The sequence below is a fragment of the Thermobia domestica genome, chromosome 2 (assembly GCF_964235325.1).
Source record: "Thermobia domestica chromosome 2, izTheDome1.hap1.1, whole genome shotgun sequence".
NCBI lineage: Eukaryota > Metazoa > Arthropoda > Insecta > Zygentoma > Lepismatidae > Thermobia > Thermobia domestica.
Window position 1 is genome coordinate 162,057,134 of NC_137455.1, and position 17,437 is coordinate 162,074,570.

Consider the following 17,437-nt stretch of genomic DNA (forward strand, 5'->3'; position numbering starts at 1 on the left):
TGTGTGGAGCAAACGGGGACTCAAATTGAAAATTGATATTATTGTAACGGAGCATTCCGAATTCCACCTAGCTCCATGCTAATTTTATGGACTACAAATGGCGAACGATAAACCGGTTCGATCAAATAGACTCGCAGATAGAACTTAACAAATGCCCACAATCACCAATAATATGAGCCGGACAACATAGATTCCAGTTACACTTTTAAAGAAATTTTCAATTTCGTGGCAACTAATTCATTTTATAGGATGTCTTTACTGCCGAAAGAGATCTCGTTGCTATCCATGACTGCATTAAACGAAGATAGGAAAAAGAAAAAAGAGACGAGAAGAAGAACCGAGTCCAAATGACCTAGAAAGACTCTTTTTCATATACTTTATTATATTCTTTTATTCTAGATTTCTTCATAGTTTGTTATTAAAATATTTACTAACATATCCTCATTTTATTGTCCTAACAAACCAATATGGGTACGCTGCCAGTAAAATAGTTCAGATTGATCGAGCCTCTGGTATGTAACCACAGTATATCATGTCACGCCCCCCCCCCATTACGAAATCCTGGCTAAACGATCCAATATATGTTGGCAGTAAAATAGTTTAGAATGATCGAGTCCCTTGTGTGATAACCATAGTATTTTATCACGGACTCCCCCCTATTACAAAATCCTGGCTACGTGCCTGTGTGTAACCGTGCGTGTTCGCTTCACTGATTTATCTAAATACATTTCGCATGCGATATGAGTGTATAGAGAAGGAAACAACAGCAAGAAAAAGTAAATTAGAAAAAAGGAAATCACGTGAAGCTTTCCTCAACTCTGGCTTTGGAAATGAGTAAAGAAACCTGGAAGAAAAGCCAGAAAAATCCCTTTGTCGTCCATACTCATGCTCAACTATTTACCCGTCAAAACCATATGGAATTAGTGCCAATAAAATCAGGTAAAGAATTGTGTTACCGTGTAATTTTAATAAAATTTAAGTCGTTTCGGTGAACAGGAGGATGTATTAGCATTTCCCAACTAAGACGAACAACAGGTCATTAGTGGCCTTAGCAACATGTTGTTTTCTGTTATTTAAAACAGAAAGTTACAATTATTTCATGCACACGTTCCAATTCCTGCAAGCACATAGTTTAATTAATCGTCTGGCCAGGTATCAGAATCTCGCGATACACGATACTCCGATCAGTTTACTAATTACAAATAGCCCTCTATTATTACAAGTTGGTTTTGTTTGTTAAAGAGTGGGTTCATGTGGTGTTAACCAATGATGACAGCAACGTAGAATATAGTTTAGGATTACAAATATTATTTAATAATACTGTTATAATTATTCACAGTTCGTAACAAATCGACTCTGTAAAGTAGTGTTTAGTTTTTTGACATACGAGGTAGCTGTAGAGCAACGTCGAAATGAATTCAAACTATTATTTACTATGTGCCATTATTATAGAAGTAAATACAACTTTGCATGCACTTACCGACATCCTTTTCTAAATCTTTTCAGGAATTCAATTGATGGCTTGTTCATCCATGATTGTTGGCTCTGTACAATTCATACTTCACTTGGTAAGTTGACCATGCATTCAAGATTTAACAAATTTAATGAATTGATATTTTCTTAGAATTGGAAGAAAGTTATGTGTGTGTGTAAATGGGAAAAGTTTAATTTAAAAAATACAGAAAAAATAAAATTTTCGACAGGAACTATTTTGGTAAAAAAAATATCAACTTCGAAATTTATTCATTCAGGCAGAATATTTGGTAGTCCAAAGAAGTTCTAAAACATGATTGCTTTCTAATAAATTAATATATATTAGGTTGATTTATTAATTGTTGCGTTTCACTTTCAGAAATTTTTGCCAGAGCTCAGTGATGGTGGCAGCGCTGTAGAATACAATTTATAGCTATGTTATTAGTAATATGTAACATTATTTGTGTTTTTGCTTGTACTGATCAATTTTTGTTTCTCAGAATCTGAAATGTGAGGTGTCAGGTTGAAAAGAAAGGTCATCTCCGATATATTTTCCTGTGCTAGTTTAACAAAAGATGTAGTGATGCAGAGGCACTCGGATAAATCTATGCAGTGTGTGGAGAGGATGCTATTGCTGCAAGGAGAACCCGGAAATAGTTTGACAGATTTCGAAATGGAAATTTTGAGCTGAGCAATGCAGCATGCCATGTGTGGTTCTTTGCTTATCATCCATCGTTAATCCTGTGGCTAACACCAGACTTTTCTCTCACGTATTTTTACCGGAGATGATAAATGGTTCTTGTACGTGCACCTTAAGCAAAGGAAGGTAGTGGGTCAGTACAAAAAGAAAGGCAACACCACGTCCTAAACTCGATTTTCATCTCAAGAAGACATTCTTGTTTGTCTGGTGGGACATGGAAGGGGTTATCCATAGTGAATTCCTACCCCATAAATGTACAGTCCGCGGCATAAAATTTGTTACAAAAATTCGAAGTCCAAATTAATAACAAACTCTTGCCCAGTTTTCTTATGCATTCCCGCAATACATGTATCAATCGATTAGTTGCTTCTAGTATTTATTCCAACTCCTCCCCGTCCTCCACCTCTCCTTGTCTAAAGCAGTGTGTGTGACGTAGTACACTCTTTCCATTCAGCTGAAAAAGAAACAGGAATCAAGTTTACAACGTTATAGCTTTAAAACAGTCTTTTCTATTCGTTTGTTCTGAAATATTTTGAAGAGCCTAAATTAAAGGAAAGTAACACAATCTTCCCAGAGCTTCATAAATATCTTTAGTTTCATTCTTTTCTTTCTTTAAAGAGTGCAAGCTAGTAAGATGCTCCCTAAGAAATCTATGGAAATTGCCAAGAGCTCTAAAATATCTACGGACAGAAACGAGTTTTATTCAATGATTCATTTAATTTCTTTTCAGTAAGTGCAAGCAAATGTTTCAGGGGCGTCATTTGGGCAGGATAGGAGGGTGTAATTCCCCCTCTCTTGAGCTTCATAAATACGTATTTTTTGATCAAATGTATAGTAATACACTAATAAAAAGTGAAAATCTTATGTCGCCGGAGAATCTCTTCCTTCCCCCCCCCCCCCGAATAAAGTCTAAAAGATACTGGTTTTAACAACAAACCTATAGAGCTACGATAGCACATTGCTAAAGAGCTTACATTTGGTTTCAAGAGTCGAAGGTTAGATCTCAATCCATATGACTTCCTGGGTGACATTGAGAGAAAGAGAGAGAGAGAGAGGGGGGGATTCAAGTATGGAGACAGAGAGGGATGATTTGTATACACAGATTTAGAATTGGGGAAAAATGATCGGACAGCATTCGTATTATGACGAAAATTCTGATTTTGTGAAAGATAAGAAGGGAAGTTTTCGAACTGCAAGGATCACATTAGGCAGTTGTCGAATTAATGTGGAGAACTCTTTTTAGAGCATCAGATGATTACGAAAGGAGAGAAAGATCTTCAGAACTGAGGAATTAAGATTTTAAAAAATCTGATTTCGGCGACGGGTTTCGAACCACGAACCTTGTGGTTATTGAACCATGACTTTATGCATTCTGCTACGAAGAATTCTATTACTGATTCACATACGTTTCCCTTAGTTGCGTTGAAAGCTACCTTAAGGGGATATTCCAAAAGTTGACTCGGTAGCGCCGTTCAGATAGGACGTAAATCTCTTGTAACTTAGTTACAATGTGCAAAATGAACTTCCTCTTCTTCAGGACACTTTTTAAAGCTTTAAAATTTCTTACTATTGTTTTAATTAAGTTACATTTGATAGAACCATCTGATAAAGTAGTGCCAAGCCCTGTGCGTCATTGTCTGTTAGGTGAATGGTTAATGTAAGTTACTCCTACGTGGATGGTCCGAGCTTCCAATCAAGACCATTCTTATTGATTATTTTATTTGAGCTACGCTCATACTGTATATTCCACAAGTTCAATTTTGAAGTAATGTAGTCACAGCTAGTTTAATTCGAAATAATTTTCCAATATTATATTTGTTATTAAATTTACATGGCACTCCTCACTGTTTGTAGCCCTGCATAAATGCAAAATTGTTTTAAAAGTATATTTTAATTTCCAGTTTTAGTGTATTTTTTAATTGTCCTTCAACTTTATTTTATAATTATTTTCTATTTCTTAATTATAACATATTTTCTATTTATATTGCATTCTATGTTACACGTTTATTATTTATATTTTATGTCTTGCCTTTGAAGAGGAGCTTTTGACAATTCAGAGCAGCAGGGACATACACAGGATACAGGCCTTTGCAATCAAGAGCTTTTGCCCCCACGAAATCACTACTTTTTTTTTTTTTTTTTGTAAATTATATCTAATTTTAGAGATGATGATAGCAGGGGCGGATTCAGGGGAGTGCGTTCGGGCGATCACATCCCCCAGAATAGGGAACTTTTTATACTTTTTATATTAAAAATAAAACATATCCTAAGTATGTTTCATCTTTGTATTATAAAGTTAAAGTAGATAGGCCTTACTTTCTTAAGAAAGTTAATTCTGCAGAAGAGCTACTTCTCCTTTTCTATATTTGTTTTTTCTTTTCTTTTCTTTCTTTCTTTTTTTGCAATCCACTCTTACCTTGATTCGACTTCGAACGACCGCCCCTCCCAAACAATCATCCTGGATCCGCCCCTGGATGATAGACATTTTAGTAAAATATGCCCTCAATCGCTGAAATAAATTCCTGTCAAGCTTTCGATCGCTGAAATAAATTTCTGTCTACGGCCCTGCAAAACAGTGACGATTTTAGGGAGTGATCAGTTAGTAATGCCTCCCTGGAGCAACGACACTTCCCCAGAAGTCATATCTCCGATAATTCAGGATGTGATTTGTGCATTATCACTTTTCACTCTCAGTGTCTTGAAACGCACCAAAAAGGAACTGTTCTGAAGTATTTACTGGTTTTCCCTATGACCCCATTTCAATATGGCCAACCTTGGAAATATACACATCTGAAATATCACCTTTTATGTCAGTGATCCCGAAAACTATTCATTCGACACAAATATAGGATATTTTCAATTCTTTATTCCTGTTACCCTCCCATTGTCAACTCGAAGCCAACCAAGGCTTATTTTGGACTTACGCAGCATCCACAGTGTCACTTTTCATCTTTGCATATGAATTCGACACTAATTTCGTTCGTATTTCACTACTTTTACATGTCACCTTCACCTCTTGGTAGGGATTTTTTCAGTATCTCGCCCCCACAACTATGGAGAAATTTCAACCAACTAAGTATAATTATAAATTATCATCTGAAACACAACAGTACGGGTGATCTTTTTCGCAGAGGAATTCGTTAACTACTGTTTCAATATCAATGTATTGGCTTTTTTTGCTCTGCATGCTGGGGCTTGCCAAAGAGCTAAACTTCATTCTGTACTATTGTGCTATGAATATAGTGGTTTAATTCACTGAATACACGCTTAGATGATGCTCTCGTCACAGGAAAAGTGATATACAGTTATAAAAGAAAAACGAAACGAAATATTTAAGTTTTACGTCCCACGTTATGTCGACTACGCTAATGGAGACAGTGATGGTGAGAAACGAATGAAATCGTTTAATGAAGAAAGTGGGAGGAAACTGGAGAAACCCGAGAAAACTCATGCACACGGTGTTTGTCCATAATAAAGTTCATTCAGCGCGAGCTGGGATCTAACCAACAACTCCATGCACCATAGGTAAAGTTATAAAAGAATAGGCATCTAAACAAAGACGGAACACTACTATCAATGAGAGTTGTATAAGATTAGATTTTTATTTATTTCATTCTAAGTTGAAATTTCAATCAATCTTGATCTTCATTACTGTTCGAAATCCGGACCAACCAGTATTCCCTACTAGGGTAAAGATTAATTGATCGCCAACAGAAATCCAAAATCCTCTGTATAACCCCACGTTCCATTATTCCATATACACAATTAAGAGTCCAGCGTAACCTACCACTTAATAAGTTTTCTTCTTATTATTATTATTTTTAACACCTCAACAATATAGGCTCATAATTGAACCACTGATTGGAAAAAGGGAATAAGTACATAAAAATATTTTTTCTACTTTTAAGCTTTTCTCACCAATTGCAGTGCTACAAGATTCTTCTTCTTGTCTTAGAGTTTGTCAGTTCTTTTGCGACAATTAATCAGTTATACACTTGTTGAAACAAATACAGATACGCCTCGGGAAGGTTTTTTAGCGTTTCTGAAAACTTAGGTCTGATGTACTTATTCCCTTTTGCTGGAAATAGTTGCTGCAAATAGTTGCTGCAAGGACGTGATAAATCTTTTCGGTAGACTTCACAGTCTATAGCTCCTTCACAACTTCCTTTTCATCTAAGGCTAAGTAGTTACATTTTAGACATTGAGGAAAAGTGTGAAATTAATTAAAACCCTTCAAAGTGGAGTTACGAATCTTCAATGGACCCCATTTTGCTGTTGGCCTCACTCAACGCACTCCCGTCACTGTTCAGGGTGCACGATGGAGTTTCTCCCTTTTAGGAATACTTTCTAAGACAGTACTAGTTTTTTTTTACAGCTGTTTCAATTGAGTTGTATTTGCTGGAACTGTCGGTTAAAGGAAACAAAAGATCCTATACTCAAACACAAATCATCTTTCTAGAAGCTCTAATGGAAAATGAAACGAATCGTCGTAAACATGTTACGTTCTTGAAGAGGAAAACAGCAAAACATTGATTGCACAAACGTATAATGGTATCATTTGCTTGCAAATTTAAAACTTATAGAAGTCGATGGCTTGTTAGGTGAGGGGGCCGGTGGCAATAGCCGAGTGGTCTCGGGCGTTCGGCTTCCGATCACGAGGCGCAATCCACTGGGGATTCGAATTCCCCTGAAGAGCAAGGTCGGAATTTTAATTGTCCTGGATCTTTCTGTGTTTGTGTCCCTGTCGTGTTTGGATTACGCAGAAATTGCGCGAATTGCCAATGGCAAACAGTATCCCGGTTGGGACGAACTTTAAAAAAAAAAGAGGGGTTAGTGAACAGGATTTTTGTGCTGGTGGTCCAGGGTTCGAATCTCGCCCGTTCCTCTTACGTTTTTTTCTTTAATCTACACTGAGTTTGTTCATTCCAATTCTTTAAGCTTGAATTAAATCTAATACCAGTTAGTGAATTAAAAGTAGCTAATATTATTTTCAAATACGAGACGTTATTACATGCTTGTCACTAGCTCACAATACTCAACTTTGATATAAACTCTTGCAGCCTTCATTTAACTCATTTCTTGACGTGTTTTATTACAAAACTCATGAATCGTGACGAACAAAATTGCTTTACCAGATAATGGTGACTGCATTGAAACCAAATGACAAGTATGAGAATTAAACGTATCATATCTGTAGTTTGGTGTGGAGAAGAAACCAAATAGCGAACGAAAGGTTTAAGAACAACCACGTTATTAATATAAACTATGGCCAAAGATTATTGACTTATATGATTTTAAAAAATCGAAAGAAATTTTGAAAGAACGAAAAATACTAACTTAGAATTTTGTAACTGGAGGCAAGGAAATCTAATTTAAACATACTAAAACATACCATTTAGCGCATATAGAGCGTGGATCTGTGCTCAAGGCGCTAGCTAATAATCTGGAGGTTCTCAAGTCGGAACCATGTGTGAATATTTTGTTTAAATTTAGAAGTTTTGGTGATCATTAATCGGCGATGACACACGTTTAATTGTCTTAAGGTATTTGAATATTTTGATCTTTCAATATTTGAATGATCAAATCTTCAATAATAATAATAATAATAATAATAATAATAATAATAATAATAATTATTATTATTATTATTATTATTATTATTATTATTATTATTATTATTATTATTATTATTATTATTATTATTAGCAAAGTAATTCAATAACACGTTAATATCTTTAATTATTTCTCGATAACTACTCGAACTTAAGACGTCCTCGAATCTAAGTCGCACCACGATTTCGCTGGGCTAAATTAAAGAAAATTAGTAATATGTTATGATTTTACTATTACTAAAGCACTCTTCGATATTGGTCATTTTCGATGATTTTATGTATTTCTCTCCCCTCTCCATGTTGGGGGCACGGTATGACAAAAATTATACCAGGCCCGAATGTCATGTACGTTGAAAATTTGATCGAAATCTGTTGGATGGTTCAAGAGTTGTTCTATTTATTTTTATATATTAATCTCCCCTTCTCTTATCCTCTCCTATGTTCTACCGTCAAAGTGAAAATATTAAAACACATGTTTCTAGGCCCGAACGTCGTCTATGTTGAAAATTAGATCGAGATCTGTCAGGTGGTTCAAGAGTTGTTAAGTTTTATTCATTTTTATAGATATCTCCCCTCCCCTCCTCCTAACCCCTACGTTCTACCATCAAAGGGATATGATAAAAAACCACCCCAGGTCCGAACCTCATCTATGTTGATAATTTGATTAAGATCAGTTCGGTGGTTTAAGCGTGATGAAGTCACCAAGACAGCATTTTTATTTTTATTTTTTTACATAGTCCCCCCTTCCCCTCCCCTACATTGTGCCGTCAAGGCAAAAAATGAAAACATCCCAGGTCCGAACCTTATCTATATTGAATGTTTGATTGATTGGGATCAGTCGGATTGTTCAAGAGTTATTAAGTTTTATTCATTTTCATATATTTACCCTCCCCTCCTCTTCCGCAAGTTCTAATATCAAAATGAAATAACAAAAAGCTTCCCAGGTTCGAATTTCATCTATGTTCAAAATGTGATTGAGAACGATCGGGTAGTTCAAGAGTTATTCACCACCGTACATTGTCACTTTTATTTTTATATTTATAGCAGTTATGTATCTTCCCCCTCCTCTCCATCCTCTACGTTATTCCGTCAAAGTGAAATGGTAAAATCCATCCCTCGCGTTAATCGAGACGGGGACATATAGTCTCATTGCTGACGTCCCCATTAATCCCCCTACTCATACCCTTTAGTGTGTTTAAGTTAGTTTTTTTTTCTTTTGTCTTCAGTTGCAAATTTCTAAGTTATTTGTCGTTGTTTCAAAATTCTCGCATTTCTTGTATGATAATACAAGTTAATAATCTTTGACTTGTTTTATATTAATAATCTGAGTTGTTCTTAAATCTTTGGTTTCCAATTTTGTTTTGTCTCTACAACAAACTACAGATATGACAAATTTAATTCTCATACTTTACATTTGATTTCAAAGCGGTCGCCATGCACTGCTTAAAAGCAATTTTTCCGTCACGAAACACCCAGCAGAGGGCGTACGATATCGTCTACAGCAATGAGAGGTAACTCCGCCTTGTTACGTGACGTCACATGAAGCACGTTCCGTTCAAACACCTAAGCAAAGCTATCATTTTGCTTCTAGTGTGAAAATGGCTCACTACGAAGCTTCTGTTAAAAGCAGTGTGATTGCTTTAATTTAGCATGCGGGCATGAACTATAGCGAGGCAGGCGCGAGATATGGTGTTAACCGTGCTACAGCACGGAGGTGGTGGAGGAGATATGAGGAAACAGGAGATGTAAGACGTAAAAGAGGAAGTAGGCGACAAAGAGTTTCCTCTGCCGAAGAAGACCAGAGTTTAATTGCCCAATGCCGTGAGCACCCTTTCATGTCTGCCCGACAGTTACGAGAGGAAACCAATTTCCCAGGCGATGTTACGACTGTCCGTCGTAGACTCAAATCCTTTTGGTTTGAGATCATACAGGGCAGCTGTTAAGGAGCGACTAACAAAAGACCACATGGTTGACCGTCTGGCGTTTGCACAGTTAAATATTGCACGTGTGTGGGACGAGGTCGTTTTCACAGACGAAAAAATATTTTCCAGTGCACACTTCGGGCCGAAGCGTGTTTACCGCCCCCCCTGGAAAAAGGTATGCCTCTGAATACGTTTCCCGTTCTGGTCGAATGAGACATGTAACTGTCCACTGTTGGGCATGGATATGCAAGGCTGCAAATTTCGGAGAAATCTACAGGATTCCTGGTCGCCTAAACGCCCACAAGTATGTGGAACATCTGGATGAAACGCTTCCGGAAATAAAAGCTCAAGTAGGTGACGGCATATTATATTTGCAACAGGACAATAGCTCGATACATAATTCAAATGTTGTTCAGACATGGTTGCAGAGGCAACCTAATGTCGAAATAGTTGACTGGGTTCCTCATGGAGCAGATCTGAACCCTATTGAAAATATGTGGGCATCTGTTGCAAGAACATTGTGGGAAACCTGGTCGAACAATCCTCCACGAACATCTAATGATCTTTGAGATCGTGTTGAAGATGCGTAGTCGATCTGTTGCACCCAACGCTATATCTCTCGCCTAGTGGATTCAATGCCACGGCGTATGGCAGCTGTAATCGAGTCCCAAGGGGACTATACACACTATTAATAAATGCTCGCCCACAACACCATCAGCCCTCTCGAGGGCTACTTAATTCGACCCACTTATTAACAAAATGTTATGAAATACATTACGCGACACCAGTGAATGTAAGTGTCTCAGTATGTTCTGCATTAATAAAGAGGCTATCGTGCGAGACTTGGTGGCCGAGTGGTATTATGCTTGCTATGTAAACCAAAACCGCCTGTAACAGTGGTTCGAATCTAGTGAAGAAGCCCCTACTTTTTATCACCAGGGATATTTGCAATACGCCTTCTGCTATGTCCGCCTTCGTACGGTCTATTATATGACACATAATGTGGACCGCCATAAGTTTTTACTTATAAACAATTTATAAATATATGAACAAATACCTAGGTATATTAGAGTAACAATGGAATATAGTACTTTCGTCCGACTGACGTCGCTCTGCAAATGTTCATTGTATTACACCGGAAGATGAATTAAATAAAGACTGGAAAATTTGATATAAAAATTGATAGTAATAAGTTAAAGACAAAATATGTAATTATAATCTCATATTTGAAACTAATTTCGACTACAATTAATTCTGTACCTGCTTTCATAAATAATCCAAACCAAACTTCGAGGTTTCGAATGCACAAACTAAGTGTAGCTAAGAGAAAAAAGTAACAAGAAGAGCAGAGATTCGAACCCACGACCACCAGCGTAAGAATTTCTTTTACTAACCCTTCATCTATCAAACCATGACGTGAACATGACTTTTGTAAGTTATAAATTTGTATCCAAGAAACACCATTAAACGTATGTGCAACTACTGCTTTGCTCTTTTTCTCTTCAAAAGCGTAACATGTTTAGGACGATTCGTTTCGTTTTCCATTAGAGTTTCGAAAGAGATTATTTGTGTTTGAGTGTAGGATCTTTAGTTTCCTTTAACCGACACTTCTAGCAAATACAACTTAATTCACACAGCAGTTAAAAAAACTCGTACTGCCTTAGAAAGTATTCCTAAAAGCAGAAGCTGCATCATGCATCCTGAACAGTGACGTAACTAACGGCAGTGCGTTGAGGGAGCCCAGAGTAAAACGGGGCCCATTGAAAATTCGTAATTCCACTATTTTTCCTCGATGTCTAAAATGAGACTACTTTAGCCTTACATGAAAAAGAAACTGTGGAGGAGACTGCGAAGTCTACTGAAAAGATTTATCACGTCCTTGCAGCAACAACTTTAAGTTTTCGAACAGTAATGAAGAACAAGATTGATTGCAATTTTAACTTAGAATGAAATAACTAAAAATCTAATCTTATATAACTCTCATTGATAGTAGTGTTCCGTATTTGTTTAGACGCCTATTATTTTATAACTTTACCTATGGTGCATGGGGTCCTTGGTTTAATTCCAGCTCACGCCGAATGAACTTTATTATGGACAAACACCGTGTGCATGAGTGTCCTCGGGTTTCTCCCGTTTCCTCCCACTTTTTTCATTAAACAATTTCATTTATTTCTCACCATTACTCTCTCCATTAGCATAGTCGGCATAATCGTGGGACGTAAAAATTATATATTTCATTTCATTTTTCTTTTATAACTGTATATCACTTTTTCTGTGACGAGAGCAACATCTAAGCGAGTATTCAGTAAATTAAACCACTAAAACCTATATTCATCGCACAATAGTGCAGATGAAGTTTAGCCCTTTGGCAATCTTCAGCATGGACAGCAAAAAACGCCAATACATTGATATTGAAACAGCAGTTAACGAATTCCTCTGCGAAAAAGATCACCCGTACTGTTGTGTTTCAGATGATAATTTATAATTATACTTAGTTGGTTGAAATTTCTCCATAGTTGTGGGGGCGAGATACTGAAAAAATCCCTACCAAGAGGTGAAGGTGACATGTAAAAGTAGTGAAATACGAACGAAATTAGTGTCGAATTCATATGCAAAGATGAAAAGTGACACTGTGGATGCTGCGTAAGTCCAAAATAAGCCTTGATTGGCTTCGAGTTGACAATGGGAGGGTAACAGGAATAAAGAATCGAAAATATCCTATATTTGTGTCGAATGAATAGTTTTCGGGATCACTGACATAAAAGGTGATATTTCAGATGTGTATATTTCCAAGGTTGGCCATATTGAAATGGGGTCATAGGGAGAACCAGTAAATACTTCAGAACAGTTCCTTTTTGGTGCGTTTCAAGACACTGAGAGTGAAAAGTGATAATGCACAAATCACATCCTGAATTATCGGAGATATGACTTCTGGGGAAGTGTCGTTGCTCCAGGGAGGCATTACTAACTGATCACTCCCTAAAATCGTCACTGTTTTGCAGGGCCGTAGACAGAAATTTATTTCAGCGATCGAAAGCTTGACAGGAATTTATTTCAGCGATTGAGGGCATATTTTACTAAAATGTCTATCATCCAGGGGCGGATCCAGGATGATTGTTTGGGAGGGGCGGTCGTTCGAAGTCGAATCAAGGTAAGAGTGGATTGCAAAAAAAAGAAAGAAAGAAAAGAAAAGAAAAAACAAATATAGAAAAGGAGAAGTAGCTCTTCTGCAGAATTAACTTTCTTAAGAAAGTAAGGCCTATCTACTTTAACTTTATAATACAAAGATGAAACATACTTAGGATATGTTTTATTTTTAATATAAAAAGTATAAAAAGTTCCCTATTCTGGGGGATGTGATCGCCCGAACGCACTCCCCTGAATCCGCCCCTGCTATCATCATCTCTAAAATTAGATATAATTTACAAAAAAAAAAAAAAAAAAAAAAAAAAAGTAGTGATTTCGTGGGGGCAAAAGCTCTTGATTGCAAAGGCCTGTATCCTGTGTATGTCCCTGCTGCTCTGAATTGTCAAAAGCTCCTCTTCAAAGGCAAGACATAAAATATAAATAATAAACGTGTAACATAGAATGCAATATAAATAGAAAATATGTTATATTAAGAAATAGAAAATAATTATAAAATAAAGTTGAAGGACAATTAAAAAATACACTAAAACTGGAAATTAAAATATACTTTTAAAACAATTTTGCATTTATGCAGGGCTACAAACAGTGAGGAGTGCCATGTAAATTTAATAACAAATATAATATTGGAAAATTATTTCGAATTAAACTAGCTGTGACTACATTACTTCAAAATTGAACTTGTGGAATATACAGTATGAGCGTAGCTCAAATAAAATAATCAATAAGAATGGTCTTGATTGGAAGCTCGGACCATCCACGTAGGAGTAACTTACATTAACCATTCACCTAACAGACAATGACGCACAGGGCTTGGCACTACTTTATCAGATGGTTCTATCAAATGTAACTTAATTAAAACAATAGAAACAAATTTTAAAGCATTAAAATGTGTCCTGAAGAAGAGGAAGTTCATTTTGCACATTGTAACTAAGTTACAAGAGGTTTATGTCCTATCTGAGCGGCGCTACCGAGTCAACTTTTGGAATATCCCCTTAAGGTAGCTTTCAACGCAGCTAATAGAAACGTATGTGAATCAGAAACAGAATTCTCCGTAGCAGAATGGATAAAGTCATGGTTCGATAACCACAAGGTTCGTGGTTCGAAACCCGTCGCCGAAATCAGATTTTTTAAAATCTTAATTTCTCAGTTCTGAAGATCTTTCTCTCCTTTCGTATTCATCTGATGCTCCAAAAAGAGTTCTCCACATTAATTCGACAACTGCCTAATGTGATCCTTGCAGTTCGAAAACTTCCCTTCTTATCTTTCACAAAATCAGAATTTTCGTCATAATACGAATGCTGTCCGATCATTTTTCCCCAATTCTAAATCTGTGTATACAAATCATCCCTCTCTGTCTCCATACTTGAATCTCCCCCCTCTCTCTCTCTCTCTCTCTCTCTCTCAATGTCACCCAGGAAGTCATATGCCTTGAGATCAAACCTTCGACTCTTGAAACCAAATGTAAGCTCTTTAGCAATGTGCTATCGTAGCTCTATAGGTTTGTTGTTAAAACCAGTATCTTTTAGACTTTATTCGGGGGGGGGGGGGAAGGAAGAGATTCTCCGGCGACATAAGATTTTCACTTTTTATTAGTGTATTACTATACATTTGATCAAAAAATACGTATTTATGAAGCTCAAGAGAGGGGGAATTACACCCTCCTGTCCTGCCCAAATGACGCCCCTGAAACATTTGCTTGCACTTACTGAAAAGAAATTAAATGAATCATTGAATAAAACTCGTTTCTGTCCGTAGATATTTTAGAGCTCTTGGCAATTTCCATAGATTTCTTAGGGAGCATCTTACTAGCTTGCACTCTTTAAAGAAAGAAAAGAATGAAACTAAAGATATTTATGAAGCTCTGGGAAGATTGTGTTACTTTCCTTTAATTTAGGTTCTTCAAAATATTTCAGAACAAACGAATAGAAAAGACTGTTTTAAAGCTATAACGTTGTAAACTTGATTCCTGTTTCTTTTTCAGCTGAATGGAAAGAGTGTACTACGTCACACACACTGCTTTAGACAAGGAGAGGTGGAGGACGGGGAGGAGTTGGAATAAATACTAGAAGCAACTAATCGATTGATACATGTATTGCGGGAATGCATAAGAAAACTGGGCAAGAGTTTGTTATTAATTTGGACTTAGACTTTTTGTAACAAATTTTATGCCGCGGACTGTACCATCACTGCTGCTGTATACTGTGATCAACGTATGCATGCAGCACCTCAAGAAAAGCGGTCGAATAAACGTTATGTCATTATCATCCACATGAACAACACTTAGTCACACGTGGCACACATGACACCTATTGTCATTTAGCAGCCCCAATGGGAGGTTATTCCTCATCTGGCATATTTCCCAGATGCGAAGTATACAAATGACAATCTTATTCCGTCCTTGTCGAATGCACTTTGTGGAACATCCTTCAAAAATCAGTATTGGCAAAATTTAGTTGATGATTCAATGCATTCAAACTTCCAAGTTTTTCCTCTTAAAGGCGTCCAACAACTGCCTAAACGTTGGGAACCGATCGTGAGCTATGAGGCAGAATAGACCAGTAATCTACTATTTGATTATTTCAATCCTCAAACAAAAAATGTATCCACTGGTTCCAAACAGCATGAACTAACGAATCAACCCAGATTCATTCAGATTCTTTAGAACAAAATAAAATTAAAAGTAGTTTAATGTGCTCTGGTTGTGCCATTAGGCTAAAGGAGAAAGATAGTAAATAAATACAAGTGGATGGTTGCGAAGATAATATTAAATAAGGAAATGAGAGGAAACTAAAAATGAAACCACGAATGTAATGTAGTCCACTATAAAATCACACACCTCAGATCGAATCTGGGACCGTTCGCACAAGAACACTACTGACGTACGAACTTATAATACATGGTTAACATAAAAGATTAGTATGAAATTTATTAGTAAAATGAAAATTAACATAAATGAAAATTATTAGTAAAACTGATTTCAGAATAATATCTAACTGTCTTGTTAGATATACAGATAATTTAGTAATCTAACAATATCTTTCATTAGACACGTAATATCAGCAAGTAAAGATAGTACCCAAACATTCTGTACACAAACATTGTCAATCTTCGATTACTTTACCGTAATCTAACCTTGATTCTTCTTAAATACAATAACCTTGAGTACTAACTTTAAAATGCCATTCAAACGTCCAATTTATTATGTATTTTTATTTTCCACTAGGGAACCTTCCTCTTGTACTTCTGCTTCTTCCTGCTTTTCCTTATTGGTCCGGTTGTGAAAGACAGTGATGTGGTATGTAAGTTCGACGGTGAAGCTATCCAGAATTTGGGTAAGTATTTTAGTAAAGTCTGGAAAATATAGCATCCTCTTAGCAAGGTGGAAATGGGATTGCATATAGAAATAATTTGAAAGTGGCCAATATTAGTGCCGAATCCATGGTTTTCTTGGTTGCTAAGCTGATTGGTGACAGTTCCGACGCCTGTTTTGAAAGATCACAGTGAGTACCTTTATCTTTTGAGGTGAAGCCCTATTATTATATGTGGTCATAGGAGACTGTTTTATTACGTTGCACAATTAGTACGTTACACAATAAAGATATATTAGAGGTACAGAAAAACAATAAATTATTTATAGAATTTTGAAGATCAGGTGTAGTTAAGAAAACACGAACATTATTTAAGGAGATAATCGTCATCGTTAATTAGAAACTCCTTCCAATGATTTATTAGAATGCCTTGTTTGAAAAGCCGGCTTTGGACAGCATTTTGCTAATGGAAGGTTTTATCTTGTGTTGACATTAATAAATCGTATTCAGTAATGGTAATATCCGGCGAATACTTAAGACGTGGTAGAGCTTCCTCTGAGAGTGCAGGCGGCGCCGATCTTTGGAATTTTATTTCCATTATCAAGAGAGCAATATTTTTCTTCCTTCGACTGTACCTCCAGACATTATGGTTTGGCTCTTCACCTAGCATCTTATGAGTGTACCAGCCTCGTTTATCTTGGTTCACAATTTTGTTTGTCTGTGCTGCCAATGGGTTTACGTTCCTCACCATCTATCTTTCAAGCGACAATGCATAACTTCTTTACGATGAACACAAGATCATTCGTAACGATATACTTGGATGACATGCTTTGTTTTTTGCCCGACATCGAAACTCCTTTTCAACAACTTAGTATTGTGATACGAACTTTTGATGAAGCAAATTTCTCTCTAAAGTATAAAAAATATAAATGGATACAAACTAAGTTAAAGTTTTTGGGACACATTGTCAATGGCAAGGAAGTAAAGTAGACCCAAAAACCAATGAGAGCATTCGTTGTTTTCCAGTACCAAAGACCTTAAAGCAGTTTAAGTCCTTTCCTGGTTGGCGCCACCGACATAATCCAAATTAACAAGAACAGTTCCATTCTATCAATTACTGAAGAAAGATGTGCCGTTTAAGTTCAGTAAAGATACACTATGTGATCAAAAGTATCCGGACACCCCAAAACATACGTTTATCATATTAGGTGCATTGTGCTGCCACCTACTGCGAGGTACTCATTATCAGCGACCTCGGTAGTCATTAGACATCGT

General features: G+C 36.5%; 1 protein-coding gene across 2 annotated transcripts in view; it reads left to right on the forward strand.

Annotated features, from left to right (window-relative positions):
• The window catches only part of LOC145679765 (uncharacterized), a 175,449-nt gene that overhangs the window by 93,225 nt on the left and 64,787 nt on the right, over positions 1-17,437 (forward strand). For both annotated transcript variants that reach the window (XM_081750319.1, XM_081750320.1), the window contains exons 7-8: positions 1,507-1,568; positions 16,078-16,186. In XM_081750319.1, coding sequence (XP_081606445.1) covers positions 1,507-1,568; positions 16,078-16,186 — 171 coding nt within the window. The remainder of the gene's footprint in view (positions 1-1,506; positions 1,569-16,077; positions 16,187-17,437) is intronic.